A 21,760-nucleotide genomic window follows, 5' to 3' on the forward strand; every position below is an offset into this window, starting at 1 on the left:
GGTTGTGATGCACCCTAGAAGAATGCTTTCTACGGTGCATCTATAAAAATTAGTGAGGGTTTTAGGGGATAGGCCAAATTTCTTTAGTTTTCTCAGGAAGTAAAGGTGCTGGTGGGCCTTCTTGGCAGTGAACTCTGCTTGGTTGGACCAAGTCAGGACATTTGTGATATTGACCCTGAGGAACTTAAAGCTTTTGACCTGTTCCACTTGCGCACCGCCGATGTAAATTGGGTCGTGTGGTCCGCTACTCCTTCTGAAGTCAACAACCAATTCCTTCATCTTGCTGACGTTGAGGGATAGGTTATTGTCTTCACACCATGCCACCAGGTTCTTTATTTCCTCTCTGTACTCAAACTCATCATTACCCGAGATACGGCCAACAATTGTTGTGTCATCAGCAAACTTATATATTGAGCTCGATGAAAACTTGGCTACACAATCATGGGTGTACATTGAGTACAGCAGGGGGCTGAGTACACAGCCTTGTGGGGCACCGGTGCTCAGAGTGATTGTAAAGGAGAGGTTGTCCCCTATTTTTACACTCTGGGTCCTGTCTGTGAGGAAGTTGAAGATCCAGCTGCAGATCTGAGTGCTAAGGCCCAGGTTCCGGAGCTTAGGAATCAGTTTATCTGGAATGATGGTATTAAAGGCAGAGCTGTAGTCAATGAAAAGGAGCCTTGCGTATGTGTCTTTATTCTCCAGGTGTTCTAAGGAGGAATGTGGGGCCAGAGAGATGGCATCTGCCGTTGACCTGTTGCTCCGGTAGGCGAATTGCAAAGCGTCGAGGTTGACCGGTAGACTGTGGTTGATGTGTGCCATAACCAATCTCTCGAAGCACTTCATAGCAATTGATGACAGAACAACAGGTCGATAGTCATTCAGGCATGCCACCTTGCTCTTCTCCGGCACTGGGATTATCATTGCCTTCTTAAAACATAAGGGGATAGGAGCAGTTGAAGCTGTCAGCAAACACTCCAGCTAGCTCGCTTGCACAGGCTCGGAGAACCCGTCCTGGGACACCATCTGGGCCTGTCGCCTTCTTTGGATTTAGACAATCTCTTTAATTTGCACTGAAATGGACTCCCCTTTTCACGGGCAGTTTTCTGCCATTTTTTTTGGTAAACTTAATCAGAGGATGAGATGTGACCTGATAGAGGGTATAACGGAGGATGAGAGGTGATCTGATAGAGGTGTGTGAGGTGATGAGAGGCGATGATCATGTGGATAATCAGAAGCTTTTTCCCAGGGCTGAAAGAGCTAAGACAAGAGGGCACAGTTTTAAAGTGCTTGGAAGTACAGAGGAGATGTCAGGGCTAAGTTTTTTATGCAGGGAGTGGTGAATGCATGGAATGGGCTGCCGGTGATGGTGGTGGAACTGGATATGATAGGGTCTTTTAAGAGACTCCTGGATAGTTTCATGGATATTAGAAAAATGAAGGGCTATGGGTAACCCTAAAATAAGTTCTAAAGTAAGTACATGTTTGGCACAGCATTGTGAGCTGAGGGGCCTGTATTGTGCTGTAGGTTTTCTATGTTTCTAAGTTCCTATGTTTTAATCGTCTTTCCTATTTCAAAGAAAATGTGCTGCTCCGAAGGAAAAAAATGTGTTGCGTTTTTTTTTTACTTGCCCGCTTCTCACTGCACTTTTTTTAAAAAACTCAAATGTCTCACTGCACTTCAACAAGTAGGTAGTCGTCTCATAAAAATACCTCATCGCCATTGCTATATTTTGCAACTCCAAAGCATTATACTAATTGAAATGAAAAGTTGGACAGTTCAAAATGTGAGTCTAACTTATTGAAATGAACAAGAATGTTTAGTCAAACAATATATATACAATATTACTCAAATACTACTGAAATATTAAATACACAACACTTTCCATACTTCTACCCGTTTATATAAAATGGTTCTGCACTGAATGAATCTTGAACTTGGAACTTACAATGCGTAGTTCTACATTAGACAATGAATTAACCACATATGTTTTCTTTTTTGGAGGTTTTTTATAATTTGCTTTTCCAGATTTTTATTTTTTCAAGGCAACTTGCTGATCTACTTGCATTGCCTTTGCTCTTTCGTGGATGCTGCTTTCCAGATAGACAAATTGATCATTTCATCTGGACCTATTCAATCCAAGAGTTAATGGTAGTTTTTTTTTCAATACTTTACTGAGCAGCCAAAAGTTCAAGTTGTTTGTTGTGTTTACTCTTTATTAGATGCCATTTATGATGTCGTTACGATTGGAGCTCCTGCAGCTCACATTCGGGGTTTTCGAAATGGAGGTCTTCGCAGGCAGCTGTACAGATTTGAAGGGGAAAAGAGAAAGTAAGTTAAAAAGAAATTAAATAGCAAATCAATTCAAATGTTCATTTGGATTCTGCATTAGCTAGATTGATTTGCTACACTGAATTTGGTTTCCTTTAGAATATTTTAGCCTCTTTGGTTATATCTTGTCACAGTACCATTGCTTAATCGATCAAGTTGTTGAGTGAATATTTTCAATTTATTCAAGTATGAACAGCTTATGGGGAAAATAACACAGAAATCCTGACACTGAATCAGCAGATGGATATTTAGATTTTCTCAAAACATTTAGCAAAATATATAAAAGGTTGCTGCATAAAATTAGATGATAATAAAAGATCTGAAATATAAATAGGAGAAGGCCATTCAGCTCAGACTGCTTGATTCTGCTAATACTCGGAAATCCTTGACTCCCAGTTTTGAACAAAGTGAATGGCTGAACCTTCATAGGGAGTCCTCCGATGAAGGGCATTTTGTAGATTCAGCATTCTTTGAGTCGAAGGAGTTCTGCTCACTCCAGTATTAATTGAGCTAACTATTATGAGCTTGTGATGCCGAATCTTACATCATTGCCTAAGGAAATACCTCCATGTCTTACCCTATTGACTCCCCTAACAATTGTATACATTGCAATGAAATAAGCTCTCATGCTTTCAGTACAGACCAGCCTACTCATCCTACCTATCCCAAGAATCATTGTAGTGAATCATTGGTACACACTCTCTATACCAAGAGTATTCTTTTTTAAATACCCAATACTCCATGTAACACACATCAAAGTTGCTGGTGAATGCAGCAGGCCAGGCAGCATCTCTAGGAAGAGGTACAGTCGACGTTTCCTGCTTATTCCTGCTCCACACATTTTAATTCCACATCCCATTCCCATTCTGACATGTCTATCCACGGCCTCCTCTACTGTAAAGATGAAGCCACACTCAGGTTGGAGGAACAACACCTTATATTCCGTCAGGGTAGCCTCCAACCTGATGGCATGAACATCGACTTCTCTAACTTCTGCTAATGCCCCACCTCCCCCTCGTACCCCATCCATTATTTATTTTTATACACATTCTTTCTCTCACTCTCCTTGTTCTCCCTCTGTCCCTCTGAATATACCCCTTGCCCATCCTCTGGGTTCCTCCCCCCCGTCTTTCTCCCCGGGCCTCCTGTCCCATGATCCTCTCGTATCCCTTTTGCCAATCACCTGTCCAGCTCTTGGCTCCATCCCTCCCCCTCCTGTCTTCTCCTATCATTTTGGATCTCCCCCTCCCCCTCCCCCTCCCACTTTCAAATCTCTTACTAACTTTTCCTTCAGTTAGTCCTGAGGAAGGGTCTCGACCTGAAACGTCGACTGTACCTCTTCCTAGAGATGCTGCCTGGCCTGCTGCGTTCACCAGCAACTTTGATGTGTGTTGCTTGAATTTCCAGCATCTGCAGAATTCCTGTTGTTTGCGTTTTCAATACTCCATGTATTGGTTTACACCAAACTTCTGTATAATTGAAGTAAGACACTTTAACTCATTACTCAAAACATTTCTAAATAATGGGCAATAAATCATTTGTCTTCCTGAAAGCTGAATGTACATGAGCTATCAGTGAGTAATGTACAAGGACATCCAAGTCCCTTTAAAAATCAACTCTTCACTATCTTTATCATTCAAAAATAGCTTGTAAGACTTTTATATCCCCTCAGTAAAGGAGGGAATCAATGAATGTAGTATATATTTTTATTTTCAAAGATCATTCAATAAAATATCATATAAAAACAAACAAAGTCTCAAGGGTTTGGAGGAAGCAGATTAATAAATAAATCAACATTAGTGAGTCAGATGGAGAAACCCAGAAGGGCTGTGGCATCGATCTTTCTAGCATTCACTGGTTAGAGCCTGCAAGCTGAAGAATGATTCCTTTCTTCCTATTCTTTTTGCATTAACTGACCCTTGAGTTAAGTTATCCTGAATCCCATGAGACCTTAATTTGTAAAGCAATCTTAAACGAGATATTTGACTGAATATTTTAAAAATCTAAATATACTGCATCCACTAAATTTTCCCTTATCCTTGGTAGTAGTGGCCCCTGATAATTCTGGAAAATTTTCCTGTCATGAAATCAGGTGGGCCCAACATGATTTTTGTCTTTAAGAGGGAATTACAGCATCTTTTCATAAGCTGTTATTGGTTTAACTGGTTGTAATTCTCTTTTGTCACCTCTGTCTCCTTTCTTGGATGGAAATCTCACTTGGATGTTTCCCAGTCCTGCGGGATCATTTTAAAAACTGGGTTGCTTTGGTAGATCACATTCACTATCTGTACAACCACCAGTTTTTAAACCTGAGGATTTACTGTAGATCTCAAGTCTTATGTTGCACTAAACAGTTATTGTAACAATTTAACTGAAATAAAATTCATTGTGCTGTACATTCACTGAGATTTTGTGCAACACTTTTCCTTTATTAGTATTTCAATGAACAAAATATTACTTTATCCTTTCTATATCTACTAATGAATTCTGTACAAGACTTCTCTCACCCGTGGCCCACTAATCGCCTACTAGCCCTGTCTCACCACTTACCCTCTTTTCTTTATACTGGCTGTCTTTCTTCTCCATTCTTAGGCTGAATGAACAGTTTCAACTAAAATGTTGATAGTTCTTTTTGTCCCATAGATGCTGCTAGACGCACTGAGTTCCTTTGTTGGAAAACTTATTCTTTTGTCAAGACAAAAAAAACAGCTTTAGAACTGAACTATTCTGACCATGGTTTAGTGCAGCGGTCCCCGACCACCGGTCCGCAGAGCATGTGCTACTGGGGCGTGAGGAAACGATTATGAGTCAGCTGCACCTTTCCTCATTCCCTGTCACACACTGTTGAACTTGAACATAGGGCTGCCAACTGTCCCGTATTTGCCAGGACATCCCATATATTGGGCTAAATTGGTTTGTCCCATATTTCCCCCGCTAAGGTAGAGCGTTCCTATGAAACCTTTTGTGTCGAAATGGCGTGAAGCGAAGAAGCAATTATCATTAATTTATATGGGAAAAATTTTTGAGCGTTCCCAGACCCAAAAAATAACCTAACAAATCGAACCAAACAACTCATAAAACCGAAAATAAATAACAGTAACATATAGTAAAAGCAGGAATGATATGATAAATACGTAGCCTATATAAAGTAGAAATAATGTATGTGCAGTATAGTCAGGAAGATGAAGGAAAAACCGTTTTGTGGAAGAAAAAATAGGCACTTACGCGCATGCGCACATCACATGCGCACGTGACGCATGCGCACACAGGTGCCCGTGCAAGGCTTCATGGTCATGGTAGTCTTACCTGGGGTAAAGTGTCCCGGGATTTGACTGCTACTTTTGCAGACATCCCACCTCTCCCAGAAGTTCTGGGAGTCTCCCGCATGTTAGTAGTGGCTCCCTGATGCCCACAAATTATATACAATATCCCAGAAATCAATTTTTTTGAGAACGAGCGCGAGAGCGACCACAAGAAAGAGAGAGCGATGATGAGAGAGCGAGTGAGAGAGCGACCACGAGAGAAAGAGAGCAAGAGCGCGCCATGGCAGAGTGTTCCAAAAAAAGAAAATATAAAACGTACGTCACCCCAGACTACACTAAAGTATACCCCTGCCTAATAGGGGTCAAAAATAATGACAGTGTTGCTCACTGCACTGTTTGCAACAGTGACTTTTCTATTGCCAGTGGTGGGTTAAGACTGTAAAAGAGATGTTGAGGTGAGTTTAACAGGTGTCATTCGTTCATTAGCAGAGCTAACGTTATTTAAACTAGCTGATTGAAGACATCCCACCTCTCCTGGAAGTTCCCGGAGTCTCCCTAAAATTGATGGTGCTACCTCCCTGAAATGAGTTTTTGCAGGGTGGGATGTTTGCTTTTGTCCCTTATTTGGGAGTGAGAAAGTTGGCAACCCTAACTGTAAAAGACATATTGAGGTGAGTTTAACTGTACTTGAACACTCATCCCCCCCCCAACCCCTGGTCGGCCGGTCCACAAGAATAGTTTCAATATTAAACCGGCCGCAGTGCAAAAGAGTTTGGGGACCCCTGGTTTAGTGGGTATTAATAACTGAAATGTTATTCATGAAAATAAGGTCAGTTTAAAAGGCAAGATGAGAAAGTTGAACCCCTTTGCCATTTCTGTGCCTGTCTTCTGTGACATCCAATAAACAGAGGGATTATAAGTTGCAAATTAGGATATTTATCAAAGTTCAAAGTACATTTATTATTAAAGTACATTAATTTTCTTGTGAGCAATCATGGTAAATACAAGAAACACAATAGAATCAATGAAGAATCACACCCAACAGGATGGACAACAACTAGAGTGGAAATAAACCAACAAACTGTGCAAATACAAAAAGAAAGAGCAAAAAGAAATTATAGTAACAGTTAAGTAATAAATATTGAAAACGTGACGAACATGAGATGAAAGTGAGTATTTAGGTTGTGGGATCAGTTCAGTGATAGGGTGAGTGAAGTTGCTCCTTTTAGTTCAAGAACCTGATGGTTGACGGATAATAACTGTTCCTGAGCCTGGTTCTTCCTGATGGCAACAGCCAGAAGAGAGCATAGGCTAGATGGTGGAGGTCCTTGATGATGAATGATGCTTTCCTGCGACAGTGCTCTGTGTAAATGTGCTCATTGGTGGGGAGGGTTCACCTGTGATGGACTGGGCCATATCCTTTACTTTTTGTAGGCTTTTCTGTAAAGGCTATTGTGTTTCCATACTGGGCTGTGACGCAACCAGTCAATATACTCTCCACTGCACTTCTATAAGAGTCTGTTTCAGTTTTAGATGATGTGCTGAATCTTTTTCTCAAACTTCTAAGAATGTAGAGGCACTGTCATGCTTTCTTCATAATGGCATTTATGTGCTAGGCTCAGGACAGATCCTCTGAAATGATAACACCAAGGAATTTAAAGTTGCTGGACCTCTCCACTTCTAATCCGCCATTGATAACTGGCTCATGGACCTCCGGTTTCCTCCTCCTGAAGTCAATAATCATCTCCTTGGTCTTGCTGACATTGAGCAAGAGGTTGTTGTTGTGGCATCACTCAGCCAGATTTTCAATCTCACTCCTATATGCTGATTTGTCACCACCTTTGATTCAGCCAATGACAGTGGTGTCGTCAGCGAACTTAAATACAGCATTGGAGCTGTGTTTAGCGCACACAATTATAAGTGTAAAGCGAGTAGAGCAGGGGGCTCAGAACCCAGCCTTGTGGTGCACCTGTGCTAAGGGAGATTGTGGAAGAGATGCTGTTGCCAACTCAAACTGATTGGGGTCTGTAATTGAAGAAATCGAGGGCCCCCTTGCACAATTACGGTGAATGGCAAAGCCCTGTATTTACTACAATGTAAAATTTACGATACAGTATTCTACTAGGTAAAAGAAATGTTGCGATGTACAATAAAATATAATCTAGTTAACATAGAGATGGACTCTTGTTTGTTTTGTATTGCTTTGCTGCTAATTATAATTCTTTTACCCTCTGTGAAATATTCCTACTCGTTTACAGTTCAACCTGTTTTAGCCTTTTCATATACCTTTTTAATACAAATGAATAACTTTACTAAGAAGTACCATTCAGAATGCTCACCCACCTTCATTCTAAACATGTAGCAAAATCTTCAGCAATCATTCTCTCACACTTTCATGTTTTGTTTTCTAAACATAGCTGCAGAAATGCACCTACTTAATCAGTCCTGCCCCTGTCCATGTATCCCTTTTTAAAATGCCTTCGGTTATTTTGTTGCTGGTGAACGCAGCAGGCCAGGCAACATCTCTAGGAAGAGGTACAGTCGACGTCTGGGGCCGAGACCCTTCGTCAGGACTCAGTTCACCAGCAACTTTTATGTGTGTTGCTTGAAATTCCAGCATCTGCAGATTTCCTCGTGTCTGGGTTATTTTGTGTTGAGCAAGTCACTCCATGCCAAAAAAGCTTTCGAAGTTTCAAAGCATTTCGTGTGTCCATCTGTATAATGTAAATCAAGCACATTATCTCTAGGAGATACAAGAGATTAAAGATGATAGAAATCTGGAGCGAGTAAAACAATCTGCTGGTAGGAACTCAGTGGGTAAACAGCATCTATAGAGGGTAAAGAATTGTTGATGTAGGGTTTTGTTCCAAAATATTGTCAATTCCTACCTTTCAAAGATGTTACTCCACCCACTGAATTCCTCCAGTCGATTGTTGTTGTTATTATTCAGACATTGCTTTTGAACAAGGTAGCTGTGATCATAGACCAATCAGTCGCTGGGAGCTGAACGTCCAAGGATACACGGTGTATCGGAAGGATAGGAAGGTAGGCAGAGGGGGAGGCGTGGCTTCATTGGTAAGAAATGATATTAAATCATTAGAAAGAGGTGACATAGGATTGGAAGGTGCAGAATCTTTATGGGTTGAGGAATTGCAGGGGTAAAAGGACCCTGATGGCAGTTATATACAGGCCTCCAAACAGCTGCAGGGATGTGGACTACAAATTACAACAGGAAATAGAAAGGGCTTGTCAGAAGGGCAGTGTTATGATAATTAAGGGGGATTTTAACATGCAAGTGGATTGGGAAAATCAGGTTGGCACTGGATCTCAAGAGAGAGAATTTGTGAATGTCTGCGAGATGGCATCTTAGAACAGCTTGTTGTTGAGCCCACTAGGGGATCGGCTGTACTGGACTGGGTATTGTGTAATGAACCGGAGGTGATTAGGGAGATTGAGGTGAAGGAACCCTCGGGAGGCAGTGATCATAACATGATTGAGTTCACTGTGAAATTTGAAAAAGAGAAGCCGAAATCTGATGTATCGGTATTTCAGTGGAGTAAAGGAAATTACAGTGGCATGATAGAGGAATTGGCCAAAGTTGACTGGAAAGGGACACCAGCAGGAAGGACGGCAGAGCAGCAGTGGCTGGAGTTTATGCATGAAGTGAGGAAGGTGCGAGACAGATATATTCCAAAAAAGAAGAAATTTTCGAATGGAAAAAGGATACAACCGTGGCTGACAAAAGAAGTCAAAGCCAAAGTTAAAGCAAAGGAGGGGGCATACAAGGAAGCAAAAATTAGTGGGAAGACAGAGGATTGGGTAGTTTTTAAAAACTTACAAAAGGAAACTATGAAGATCATTAAGAGGGAAAAGATGAACTATGAAGGGAAGCTAACAAATAATATCAAAGAGGATACTAAAAGCTTTTTCAAGTGTATAAAGAGTAAAAGACAGGTGAGAGTAGATATAGAACCGATAGAAAATGATGCTAGAGAAATTGTAATGGGAGATAAGGAGATGGTGGAGGAACCGAACGAGTATTTTTCATCACTGAGGAAGACATCAGCAGTATACCGGACACTCAAGGGTGGCAGGGAAGAGAAGTGTGCGCAGTCACAATTATGACAGAGAAAGTACTCAGGAAGTTGAATAGTCTAAGGGTAGATAAATCTCCCGGACCAGATGGAATTCACCCTCGTGTTCTGAAGGAAGTAGCTGTGGAGATTGCAGAGGCATTAGTGATGATCTTTCAAAAGTCGATAGAATCTGGCATGGTTCCGAAGGACTGGAAGATTGCAAATGTCACTCCGCTATTTAAGAAGGGGGCAAGGAAGCAAAAAGGAAATTATAGACCTGTTAGCTTGACTTTGGTGGCTGGGAAGTTGTTGGAGTTGATTGTCAAGGATGAGGTTACAGAGTACCTGGAGGCATATGACAAGATGGGCAGAACTCAGTGTGGTTTCCTTAAAGGAAAATCCTGCCTGACAAGCCAATTACAATTTTTTGAGGAAATTGCAAGTAGGCTAGACAAGGGAGATGCAGTGGATGTTGTATATTTGGATTTTCAGAAGGCCTTTGACAAGGTTCCATGCATGAGGCTGCTAAACAAGATAAGAGCCCATGGAATTATGGGAAAGTTACATATGTGGATAGGGTGTTGGCTGATTGGCAGGAAACAGAGAGTGAGAATAAAGGGATCCTATTCTGGTTGGCTGCTGGTTACCAGTGATGTTCCACAGGGGTCCGTGTTGGGGCCGCTTCTTTTTACTTTGTACATCAACGATTTGGATTATGGAATAGATGGCTTTGTGGCTAAGTTTGCTGATGATACAAAGCTAGGTGGAGGGGCCGGTAGTGCTGAGGAAACAGAGAGTCTGCAGAGAGACATGGATAGATTGGAAGAATGGGCAAAGAAGTGGCAAATGAAATACAATGTTGGAAAGTGTATGGTTATGCACTTTAGCAGAAGAAATAAACGGGCAGACTATTATTTAAATGGGGAGAGAATTCAAAGTTCTCAGATGCAATGGGACTTGGGAGTCCTCGTGCAGGATACCCTTAAGGTTAACCTCCAGGTTGAATTGGTGGTGAAGAAGGCGAATGCAATGTTAGCATTCATATCTAGAGGAATAGGGTATAGGAGCAGGGATGTGATGTTGAGGCTCTATAAGGCGCTGGTGAGACCTCACTTGGAGTACTGTGGGCAGTTTTGGGCTCTTTATTTAAGAAAGGATGTGCTGACATTGGAGAGGGTACAGAGAAGATTCACTGGAATGATTCCGGGAATGAGAGGGTTAACATATGAGGAACATTTGTCCACTCTTGGACTGTATTCCTTGGAGTTTAGAAGAATGAGGGGAGACCTCAGAAATATTTCGAATGTTGAAAGGCATGGACAGAGTGGTGTGGCAAAGTTGTTTCCCATGATGGGGGAGTCTAGTACGAGAGGGCATGACTTAAGGATTGAAGGGCGCCCATTCAGAACAGGAATGCGAAGAAAATCTTTTAACCAGAGGGTGGTGAATCTATGGAATTTGTTGCCACGGGCGGCAGTGGAGGCCAAGTCATTGGGTGTATTTAAGGCAGAGATTGATAGGTATCTGAGTAGCCAGGGCATCAAAGGTTATGGTGAGAAGGCGGGGGAGTGGGACTAAATGGGAGAATGGATCAGCTCATGATAAAATGGTGGAGCAGACTCGATGGGCCAAATGGCCGACTTCTGCTCCTTTGTCTTATGGTCTAATAGTCTTGCTAATGAAAAATCAATTAAAAAGTTTGGCTAGGTGGGTAACTTTACTGTCTTTTGTCAAATATCATTCCTCTAAGCTATGTATTTGTACTTTTTCTTAATTATCAGTTGCGCTTACAGAAGGGGACACATTGATGAACGACAGAATTTATAGACCTTACGTCTGTATGACGAAGTGAAGGAATGATAGTAATCAGACCATTCTTTTTCAGTACAAGATGTGCCTGATTAAGAAGCAATGAATGCACAAAAAAACATCAATCTTCTAGAATCTAAACTTATCGCTACGGTGACCATACAGCAGTTTCCAGTGCAACTTTCAAAAGTAAATTAACTGGAGCTTAAAATATTTTGCTGTTCATCTTAAAGAATGAAGTTGCACAGAAGAACTCCATGTTAATAATAGTTCTTGTAGCCGAAAACCCGTACAGAAGTAAAGTTATACTTCGTTGGAAATATATCCTAATAAAACATGCTTATTCTCAGGGTGGTTTGAAAATGTAGTTATTATGGCTCGGTGCCACCATTTTAACCTTAGCAGAGTCTAATGTAAATAAATGGGAAGACATTTATTTATACTTGGCTCACCCATTTCCATTACGGTTGAATGAATTCTACCAGGAATTTAATTCTATTTATATGTATAGAACTGGAAAGTTCAAAAATATTTTCTTTTGAAAAAGTGCTTGCACTTCCAGTCTGTTCCTTACTTTCCCCTGTAATTTCATCTTGTTAATGCCACAAAGATCAATTCTTGGCTCTCAATTATTCACTGTCTTTATAAAGACTTGGAGGTGGGAGTGGAATGTAAGGCATTCAAATTGTGTGATGGCACAAAATAGATGGGAGGACACTGTGTGTAGGGAAAAGTGGGGAGGGGACTTTTAAAAGTCTGAAATCACTTGCCTAGGAGCAGCACATTCCTGTTACGGTGAGGGGCAAATCTAGCCAGTTTAGGGAACTTTGGCTGAGCAGAGGTGGTGAGGCTCTGTTCAATAAAATGAAGGAAACATGCATTGAGTTTAGAAGATCAGGGATGATTGAATCCCTTGATGACTGTGGAAAGATTGAGAATACTCTTGAGGGAAATAAGGAGGGTAAAGAGAGGGTAATAGATGGAGCTGGAAAATACCAAGAGATTCTATAGCTATATTAAGAGTAAAGTGTAGTTAGGGAGAGAGTAATTCCCCTTGGAGATAAGGGAAACAAGTGGAAATGCTTTGGAGGACATTCATATTACCAGGGAGGAGGTATCTGCAGCAGGAGGTACAGAAGTCCAGGTGTTAAATCTTAATGATCTGTTTGGGTGGGATAATTGGGTTGGAACAGTGAGCTGTAGTTGATGTACAGCAGCCTGGTATGCAAGTTCCTATTGTTCAGATGTAAAAAGACAGACAATTGGAAACCACTATTGAAATGCTGTGGCAGTACCCAAATTGTAACAGATCCAAGTCACCTCTGAGGCAGAAGTTGACTTGCCCGTAACCAGCCTCTCACAGCACTTCATCATAAGGGCCGCTGGACAGGAGTCACTGAGGCAGATCACTGTGCTGTTCTTGGGTGCTGATTCAACAAACGTCTTTCTGAGCAGACATGAACCTCAGACTGCAGAAGCGAGAGGTTGAATACTGTACGTGTGTAAATATTCCAACTAGATGACCCACGTAGCTCTTTATTAATGGAACAGAGGGAGTACAAGTGCATAGCTGATTGAAAGTGGCATCAGAGACAGACAGGATGCTTTGCATGCTGGCGTTCATCAGACAGGGCACCGAGTATCGGAATTAGAACATTATGTTGTATTGTAACAAGTCATTGGTAGTACTTGTGTACAGTTCTGGCCACCCTGCTACAGCAAGGATGTGGTTAAACTGGGAAAAGAATTATGAGGAGGTTGCCAGAACCAGAGGGCCTGAGTTAAAGAGAGCAGTCAGGCTAGGTCATTATACCTTAGAACATTGGAAAATGAGGGGCAACCTTTTAGAAGTGTTTAAAACTATGAGCGGTAGAGATGAGGTTTGAGTGGTGAGGTTTAGATACCAAAGGAGGCGTAAGGGGCTTCCTCCGCAAGCCTGCAGGTTACCCTTGGGTAAGGTGTAGCACCTGCTTAGCGCACACCCCCTCCACCTCGATCAGGGTGACGTAAAACCATGGGAGCAGGCGGTCGGTGGATGTGTGAGCAGCTGGTGCACATCACCAGTTATGCGACCACAGACGCCAGGCAGACAATCTCTGAAGAGTAATGATAATGGCTGGGGTCACCTGACACTGCCCAGAAGAAGGCAATAATAAACCACTTCTGTAGAAAAGTTTGCCAAGAACCATCATGGTCATGGAAAGACCATAATTGCCTATGTCATATGACATGAACAATAGATAAGGTTGATGGTAACAGTCCAGGAAAGGGAGCATCGATTTAGGGTGAGAGGGAGAAGTTTTAAAAGGGATATGAGGAGCAAACTTTTCACACAGAGGGTGGTGAGTTTACAGAAAGAGTTGCCAAAGGAGGTAGTTGCGGCAGCATCAGTAGTGTCATTTAACAAGCATTATGGTGGTCAGTTTAATGTTAGAAAATTGGTGAGAGAATTGAAAAGGTTCCTGTCTAAATACTGAGAGGTAGTGCAAAGAGTGTGCATATAACACATAAAGTTGGCTTTCAGGTGCATCAAGTGTTCAGGAAGGTGAATGGCAAATTAACCTGGGATTCTGCAATCTTTCCTAATTAACTACAGGATACCTTTCTTAAAACTGATAGTGGTATGACAGGGACTGGGATAGAATGACGCAGTGCCTGCTCGTTGAGTCGGCAATGTGGGCCACTGTATGGTAGATATCCCTCCACTATTTATGTGAAGCCAGAGAGTGATGCTCAGGGTGAGAATGTAATTCATTGTTGAGCCACCTGGTGGAGAGTAAGCAGAGTATATTGGTGATCATCTGTGCATATTTGCAGCAGTTTCTGCAGCTGCTTAAGTAACATTTATCAGTGGAAAACACCATGTTAGCTACATGCATAACTGGACAATTGTAACTTTGATTTACGAAAAATCTCCCCTAGGCTACTGCTTACAAAATGTAATGTTACAATTCAAGGAGCATTGCATAGGTCACAAAACCATGTGGAATATAAAGTCTCTAATCCATTCAGGAATCCACTTCTGTTGTCAAAGTTAATTGTTCAGGTTAAAATGATATTCACTTGTACCTAATAATCATTTTAAAGGCCTGTATTTTGCCTTTCTCCCATTTTCTTTCCTCCAGGAAAAAAAGAACTTGATCTTTCATAAGCAGTGCATTTTGCTCAAAACTATTCGAAATAAGGAAGTCCCAGTGACAGTAGTTAGCTGAATTTTGGAGTATTGTGTGCAGTTCTGGTCACCTAACTATAGGAAAGATCTCAGTAAGATTGAAAGAGTGCAGAGAAGATTTACTAGGATGTTACATAGAAACATAGAAAATAGGTGCAGGAGTAGGCCATTCGGCCCTTCGAGCCTGCACCGCCATTTATTATGATCATGGCTGATCATCCAACTCAGAACCCCGCCCCAGCCTTCCCTCCATACCCTCTGACCCTCGTAGCCACAAGGGCCATATCTAACTCCCTCTTAAATATAGCCAATGAACTGGCCTCAACTGTTTCCTGTGGCAGAGAATTCCACAGATTCACCACTCTCTGTGTGAAGAAGTTTTTCCTAATCTCGGTCCTAAAAGGCTTCCCCTCTATCCTCAAACTGTGGCCGCTCGTTCTGGACTTCTCCAATATCGGGAACAATCTTCCTGCATCTAGCCTGTCCAATCCCTTTAGGATCTTATACGTTTCAATCAGATCCCCCCTCAATCTTCTAAATTCCAACGAGTACAAGCCCAGTTCATCCAGTCTTTCTTCATATGAAAGTCCTGCCATCCCAGGAATCAATCTGGTGAACCTTCTTTGTACTCCCTCTATGGCAAGGATGTCTTTCCTCAGATTAGGGGACCAAAACTGCACACAATAATCCAGGTGTGGTCTCACCAAGGCCTTCTACAACTGCAGTAGTACCTCCCTGCTCCTGTACTCGAATCCTCTCGCTATAAATGCCAGCATACCATTCGCCTTTTTCACCGCCTGCTGTACCTGCATGCCCACTTTCAATGACTGGTGTATAATGACACCCAGGTCTCGTTGCACCTCCCCTTTTCCTAATCGGCCACCGTTCAGATAATAATCTGTTTTCCTATTTTTGCCACCAAAGTGGATAACTTCACATTTATCCACATTAAATTGCATCTGCCATGAATTTGCCCACTCACCCAACCTATCCAAGTCACCCTGCATCCTCTTAGCATCCTCCTCACAGCTAACACTGCCACCCAGCTTCGTGTCATCCGCAAACTTGGAGATGCTGCATTTAATTCCCTCATCCAAGTCATTAATATATATTGTAAACAACTGGGGTCCCAGCACTGAGCCTTGCGGTACCCCACTAGTCACCGCCTGCCATTCTGAAAAGGTCCCGTTTATTCCCACTCTTTGCTTCCTGTCTGCTAACCAACTCTCCACCCACACCAATACCTTACCCCCAATACCGTGTGCTTTAAGTTTGCACACTAATCTCCTGTGTGGGACCTTGTCAAAAGCCTTCTGAAAATCCAAATATACCACATCCACTGGTTCTCCCCTATCCACTCTACTAGTTACATCCTCAAAAAATTCTATGAGATTCGTCAGAATGATTTTCCTTTCACAAATCCATGCTGACTTTGTCCGATCATTTCACCACTTTCCAAATGTGCTGTTATCACATCCTTGATAACTGACTCCAGCAGTTTCCCCACCACCGACGTTAGGCTAACCGGTCTATAATTCCCCGGTTTCTCTCTCCCTCCTTTTTTAAAAAGTGGAGTTACATTAGCCACCCTCCAATCCTCAGGAACTAGTCCAGAATCTAACGAGTTTTGAAAAATTATCACTAATGCATCCACTATTTCTTGGGCTGCTTCCTTAAGCACCCTGGGATGCAGACCATCTGGCCCTGGGGATTTATCTGCCTTCAATCCCTTCAGTTTACCTAACACCACTTCCCTACTAACATGTATTTCGCTCAGTTCCTCCATCTCACTGGACCCTCTGTCCCCTATTTCTGGAAGATTATTTATGTCCTCCTTAGTGAAGACAGAACCAAAGTAATTATTCAATTGGTCTGCCATGTCCTTGCTCCCCATAATCAATTCACCTGTTTCTGTCTGCAGGGGACCTACATTTGTCTTTACCAGTCTTTTCCTTTTTACATATCTATAAAAGCTTCTGCAGTCCGTTTTTATGTTTCCTGCCAGTTTTCTCTCATAATCTTTTTTCCCCTTCCTAATTAAGCCCTTTGTCCTCCTTTGCTGAACTCTGAATTTCTCCCAGTCCTCAGGTGAGCCACTTTCTCTGGCTAATTTGTATGCTTCTTCTTTGGAATTGATACTATCCCTAATTTCTCTTGTCAGCCACAGGTGCACTACCTTCCTTGATTTATTCTTTTGCCAAAAGATGTTGCCGGGTCTTCAGGAGTTGAGTTACAAGGATAGATTGAACAGGTTAGGACTTTATTCCTTGGAGTGTAGAAGAATGAGGGGAGATTTGATAGAGGTTTACAAAAGAATGAGGGGTATAGACAGAGTAAATGCAAGTCGGCTCTTTCCACTTAGATTAGGAGAGTTAAATACGAGAGGACATGGCTTTAGGGTGAAAAGGGAAAGATTTGGGGGAACTTCTTCACTCAGAGAGTGGTGGGAGTGTGGAATGAGCTGCCACCTGATGTGGTAAATGCGGGGTCACTCTTAAGTTTTAAGAATAAATTGGATAGATACATGGATGGGAGAGGTCTGGAGGGTTATGGACTGGGCGCACTGTGGGTCAATGGGACTAGAGGAATAAAGTGTAGGCACAGACTAGAAGGGCTGAATGGCCTGTTTTCTGTGCTGTAGTATTCTATGGTTCTATGGTTCCAGATAGATAGGGAAGAAAAGGTTTAAAACAAATTGTTTTTATGACTTTTTGTTTTAATTTCTAAGATGTCCAAAATTTAAAACCTGAAGAACAGGGACTCCTAAGTATTACAGTATTTTTTTTGGTGTCAATGAATCCAGCAGTTATCATACATTTAAACAAAATATTAACAGTAACAGGAAAAAATTGATTTTTAGATTTTAAAAGATGATAATTTTTTGTAAGTATTACAGTCTACCATGTGTTTCAAAGCTAAGTTTATGGTGACATATCAATGAAGTGCAATAATAGGACAATAATAGACAATAAATTAGATTGAGAGCATAGAAGTCTACAGCCCTTCGGCCCACAATGTTGTGTTGATCATGTAACCTACTCCAGAAACTGCCTAGAATTTCCCTACCACATAGCCCTCTAGTTTTCTAAGCTCCAAAATTAAGCTTGACTTCGCCAACATTTCTCATACAATCTTGGCACCCGTGGTTGCCCTAACATTTTGCAATTACGAGGCTGCGGTATCCTGGCAGCATTCTCAAAGTGGAGTTGTCTACAACCAGGCCTCATACACTGCAGTCTGAGACTCTACCCTCTGACCATTCTGAGGCCTATCAACTGTCTGTGCAGTCAGGAGCTTTTTCCACTATCTCATCACCGGAGAAATTTAGAACCAGCTGAAGCATATTTAAATAAAGTTCAAAATGATTAAATAAAAATATGTATTTTTAAAAAGATGTTGTATAGATTAATTAAAATAAAGAAATGCACAGCAGCTTGATGACCCTGTTTAACTGAATGGGTTTGTAAGGATCTGGCAGCCATTAGTGTCGTAGAGCAGAGGGAAGAAGTACAAACTGTTTTTGCACCCTCAGCTCAATATGACAAAGAACTGCCTTGGATTTTGTGCAGGCAGTGGCCTCCAGCATCCTTCCATACTTCCCTGTGGAATGGCTGGTTTCCCTACAGAATATCGTCAATGTACAGATGAGACAGTTATAAATATCCTGTTTAAATGTGCATATGGGTTCTCAGGAAGCTGCCTCCTTACTTTGTTGTCTCATGATGCCAGGGACAATAACCTCACCATTTGTTTCCGTGAAAATCCTAGGCCAGAATACTGATCAACAGCCTAATTCTTAATAGCAGAACATTTTAAAATGATAAAATTAATTTTCCAAATTTGAATAACAATTTCATAGTTGCATATGTTATGACAGGCAAATGATATCTGTTCCCAATTGCTATCAATCTATTTGTGATGAAATATTTGCATGCATAACAAATGCGGTCAAAACATAATTCAGCTGCTCTGTTTCTTGGCCTCGAGAGACCTGTTCTGAGCCAGTTTAAAGTTTTCCTTGTTTGGGAATATTTGCCATCGTCTCTGCTGCTAAAATTGAATTTGGCTGGCAGTGTAGTGCAAGCTACTCGTTCTGATGCATCACAGCGCCCATAAATTAGCTTCTGACTGTGAGGGATTTGCACCTTCTCCCAGGGACTGAGTTTTCAACTTTCCTCCCATATCCCAGAGGAGGGTGAGTTGGTAGGTTAATCAGCCGCTGTAAGTTGCCTTTTGTGAATAGGTGTATGGAACAGTTCAGAGGGTACTGAATAGGGAAGGGAGTGAGGGTGATTTGGCTGCAGGGAAAATTGCTGGAGAAGTGGAATTACTCTCTGAGCTAGCATAGACTCTGATTTAAAATTGTCTCAATTTCTATATGATAAGGAAAAATGGGTAGATCATGATTTGAACTACAACGTTCGCATTTCTGCTGGTGAAGTTGCATTCCACGTGGCATTGGTCACATTAAACAGTAAGCTTTGGTATCATAAGACACATTGTCAAAGTAGAACATGAGAAATTCTGCTTTAGGTAATGGGTTTTTATTGTGCAGTTCACATTTCACAAACAAATTGGCAGTTCTCTTGAAAACTAGACTCTTCTTGTCTTGCCAGGCAATGAGCATCTGTCATTTGAGTCGTTAGGAAAGGAGGAAAAAAGCAGAGTTATTTTTCAATTATTTAGTGGACTATTATCCACAACATTGCTATTTTCTTGTTCTAAAAATTATAATTTGAATTGACAATCAACAATGTCTTTATTCTTTTTTTTTCTAGTTCAGCATACCAATATATTTACTATTCACCTGAAGACACAACCAAAGCAAAAGAAGTCATAACCAACATTTATAAGCTTCAGCCTCGCATATTGAGCAACTCAGAGCTCCTTCTTACTGCAGCAAGGCAACACTCCAGTGCCAGCCTCAAAGATTCATTGAAAACGCTCAGTGAAATAGTAAGAATTCAGACTATTCACTTAGAGTGAACTTCAGTTTTGTGGTGCTGTTTATTATCATGCATGCCGCCTTCCATCTTTATTTTCTGTTTAACTCTTCACTAAGTATTACAGGGGTGGAAAAGTTGAGGATGACATAGAAGATATGTTCCTTAGTATTTTCTCTGAATATGTGAGTTGATTGTGCAATCTGGGTGTATTATACTGTCTGTCCAGGAACAGTCTTTCCAGGTGAAGCAGTGATTCGCTTGCATTTGGTGTTCATGATGTGGTCTCCTCAACATTAGAGAAACCAAACACAGATTGGGTCATTATTTTGTGAAGTACCTGCATTCAGTCCACAAGGGAAACCCTGAGTTTCCTGTTGCCTGCCACTCTATTCTCCATCCCTCTTCCACTCTAACACATTGGTCTGCGGACTTCAGATCCAAAGCAAAACTGAGGAACAGAACCTGATCTTCTGGCTAGGTATGTTACAGCCTTCTGGGCTTGATATTGAATTCGACAGCTTCAGATAACTTAATTTCTCTGTCTGTATCAGTAAGCCACATATGATATTGGCTTACCTTGTTTTCTGTTTTCGCTGGAAATAGAGAACATCCCCAGCCTAACCTGCTGAGCTTGTTGCCTTGCCCTGCATTTTGCAACATCCACAAACTTTTGTCTGTGTGCTGACTTGCTGACTACTGTTATTCACTTGTTGATCAGATACCCTTGTTCATACCTTGTCCCTGTGATCTCCATTATTTCCTGTCCAAGACCTTCTTTCCCATTACTCTCCCAGCAGTCCAATGAGCTTTTATTCTCTCATTCTCAGTTCTGTTGAAGTGTCTTCAGTCTGAAATGTTAACTTGGTTTCTCTTCCCACAGATCAGAATCAAAATCAGGTTTATTATCACTGTCATATGTTGAGAAATTTGTTTTGTGGCAGTGCAAAGCAAAAAAAAAATACTGTTACAAAAATAAATAGTGAAGAAGAGGAGTAACTGAGTATTTCCAGCATTTTCTAATTTTTTTCAGATTTTATATTTGATTTGAGCGGGTATAGATAGGGTTAATGCAAGCAGGCTTTTTCCACTGAGGTTGGGTGGGACTACAACCAGAGGTCATGGGTTAAGGGTGAAAGGTGAAAAGTTTAAGGGGAACATGAAAGGAAATCTTCTTCATTCAGAGGGTCATGAGAGCGTGGAATGAGCAGCCAGCACAACTGGTGCATGCATGCTTGGTTTTAAAGTTTGAGGAGTTTGGATAGGTACATGAAGGGTAGGGGTATGGAGGATTATAGTTCCAGTGCAGGTCGATGATCAGCAGGCAGTTTAAATGCTTTCAGCGTGGACTAGATGGGCCAAAGGCCTCTTTCTGTGCTGCTCTTCTCCATTATGTCCTTCAACTGGATTGTGTTTTCATGTAATTTAATCTTTGTATGTTTTGAGCTTGTCTTTTTTTTTTAAATATTACACAGTTTTTTCTTTCAAGTATTTATATACTAATGAGGATTTTTCTGAGGTTATCCAAAGTACTCAGTGCCTGGAGGAATTCTATTTGCTGATCAGTGATATCTTTCCTTTTTAACATGCATTATATTAAATTTCAAAAGAAGTATTCTACAAATAAAACAGATTTTTATTCCAGTTAAATTCTATGTTTACTTTGTTTGTTGAAAGTGCAGTGCCTCATATTGGGATATTCTATTGTGGGGCTTTTGATGCCTTGTTCAAGTATCTCTTCTCTGTTTACAAGCTTAGACTATGAATATTAATAAATAGTTTGACTGTAATATGTATTATAGCAAAATAATATCAAATACTCTATAACTTTCTTACATTAATTTCCAGGCAAGTACACTATAAAGTGAAAAAGAGTGGGAAATCGTTGTTATTTTAACCTTGTTTTGCTAGCCCAGATAAGTTAATAATATCACGTTCTTACTTTCACCAATCCCTAATTGAGGCTGGCAAATCTGTAGTTGATCTGATTAAATGTATTCCCAATCTCAAATAATGCAGACTGTATTTGATCTGATTGTAGTGGTCTTTTTCAATATTCTGTCCTCCCTCACGGTAATTGTTAGCATCTCTTTCTAGTCAGAATTGGCAAATTCACTTGGATTATTTACCTTCCATATAAAAGGTTAAATGATAGTTATTTTAATGGTT

The 21,760-nt window shown here is 41.1% G+C and overlaps 1 protein-coding gene across 15 annotated transcripts in view; it reads left to right on the top strand.

Moving 5' to 3' along the window:
* Window positions 1–21,760, top strand: part of inpp4b (inositol polyphosphate-4-phosphatase type II B) — an 813,686-nt gene that overhangs the window by 709,929 nt on the left and 81,997 nt on the right. For all 15 annotated transcript variants that reach the window (XM_072256187.1, XM_072256173.1, XM_072256177.1 and 12 more), the window contains 2 exons: window positions 2,220–2,328; window positions 19,427–19,604. In XM_072256187.1, the coding sequence (XP_072112288.1) occupies window positions 2,220–2,328; window positions 19,427–19,604 (287 nt within the window). The remainder of the gene's footprint in view (window positions 1–2,219; window positions 2,329–19,426; window positions 19,605–21,760) is intronic.

The sequence above is a fragment of the Mobula birostris genome, chromosome 4 (genome assembly GCF_030028105.1).
Source record: "Mobula birostris isolate sMobBir1 chromosome 4, sMobBir1.hap1, whole genome shotgun sequence".
In the NCBI taxonomy this organism is placed as follows: Eukaryota; Metazoa; Chordata; class Chondrichthyes; order Myliobatiformes; family Myliobatidae; genus Mobula; species Mobula birostris.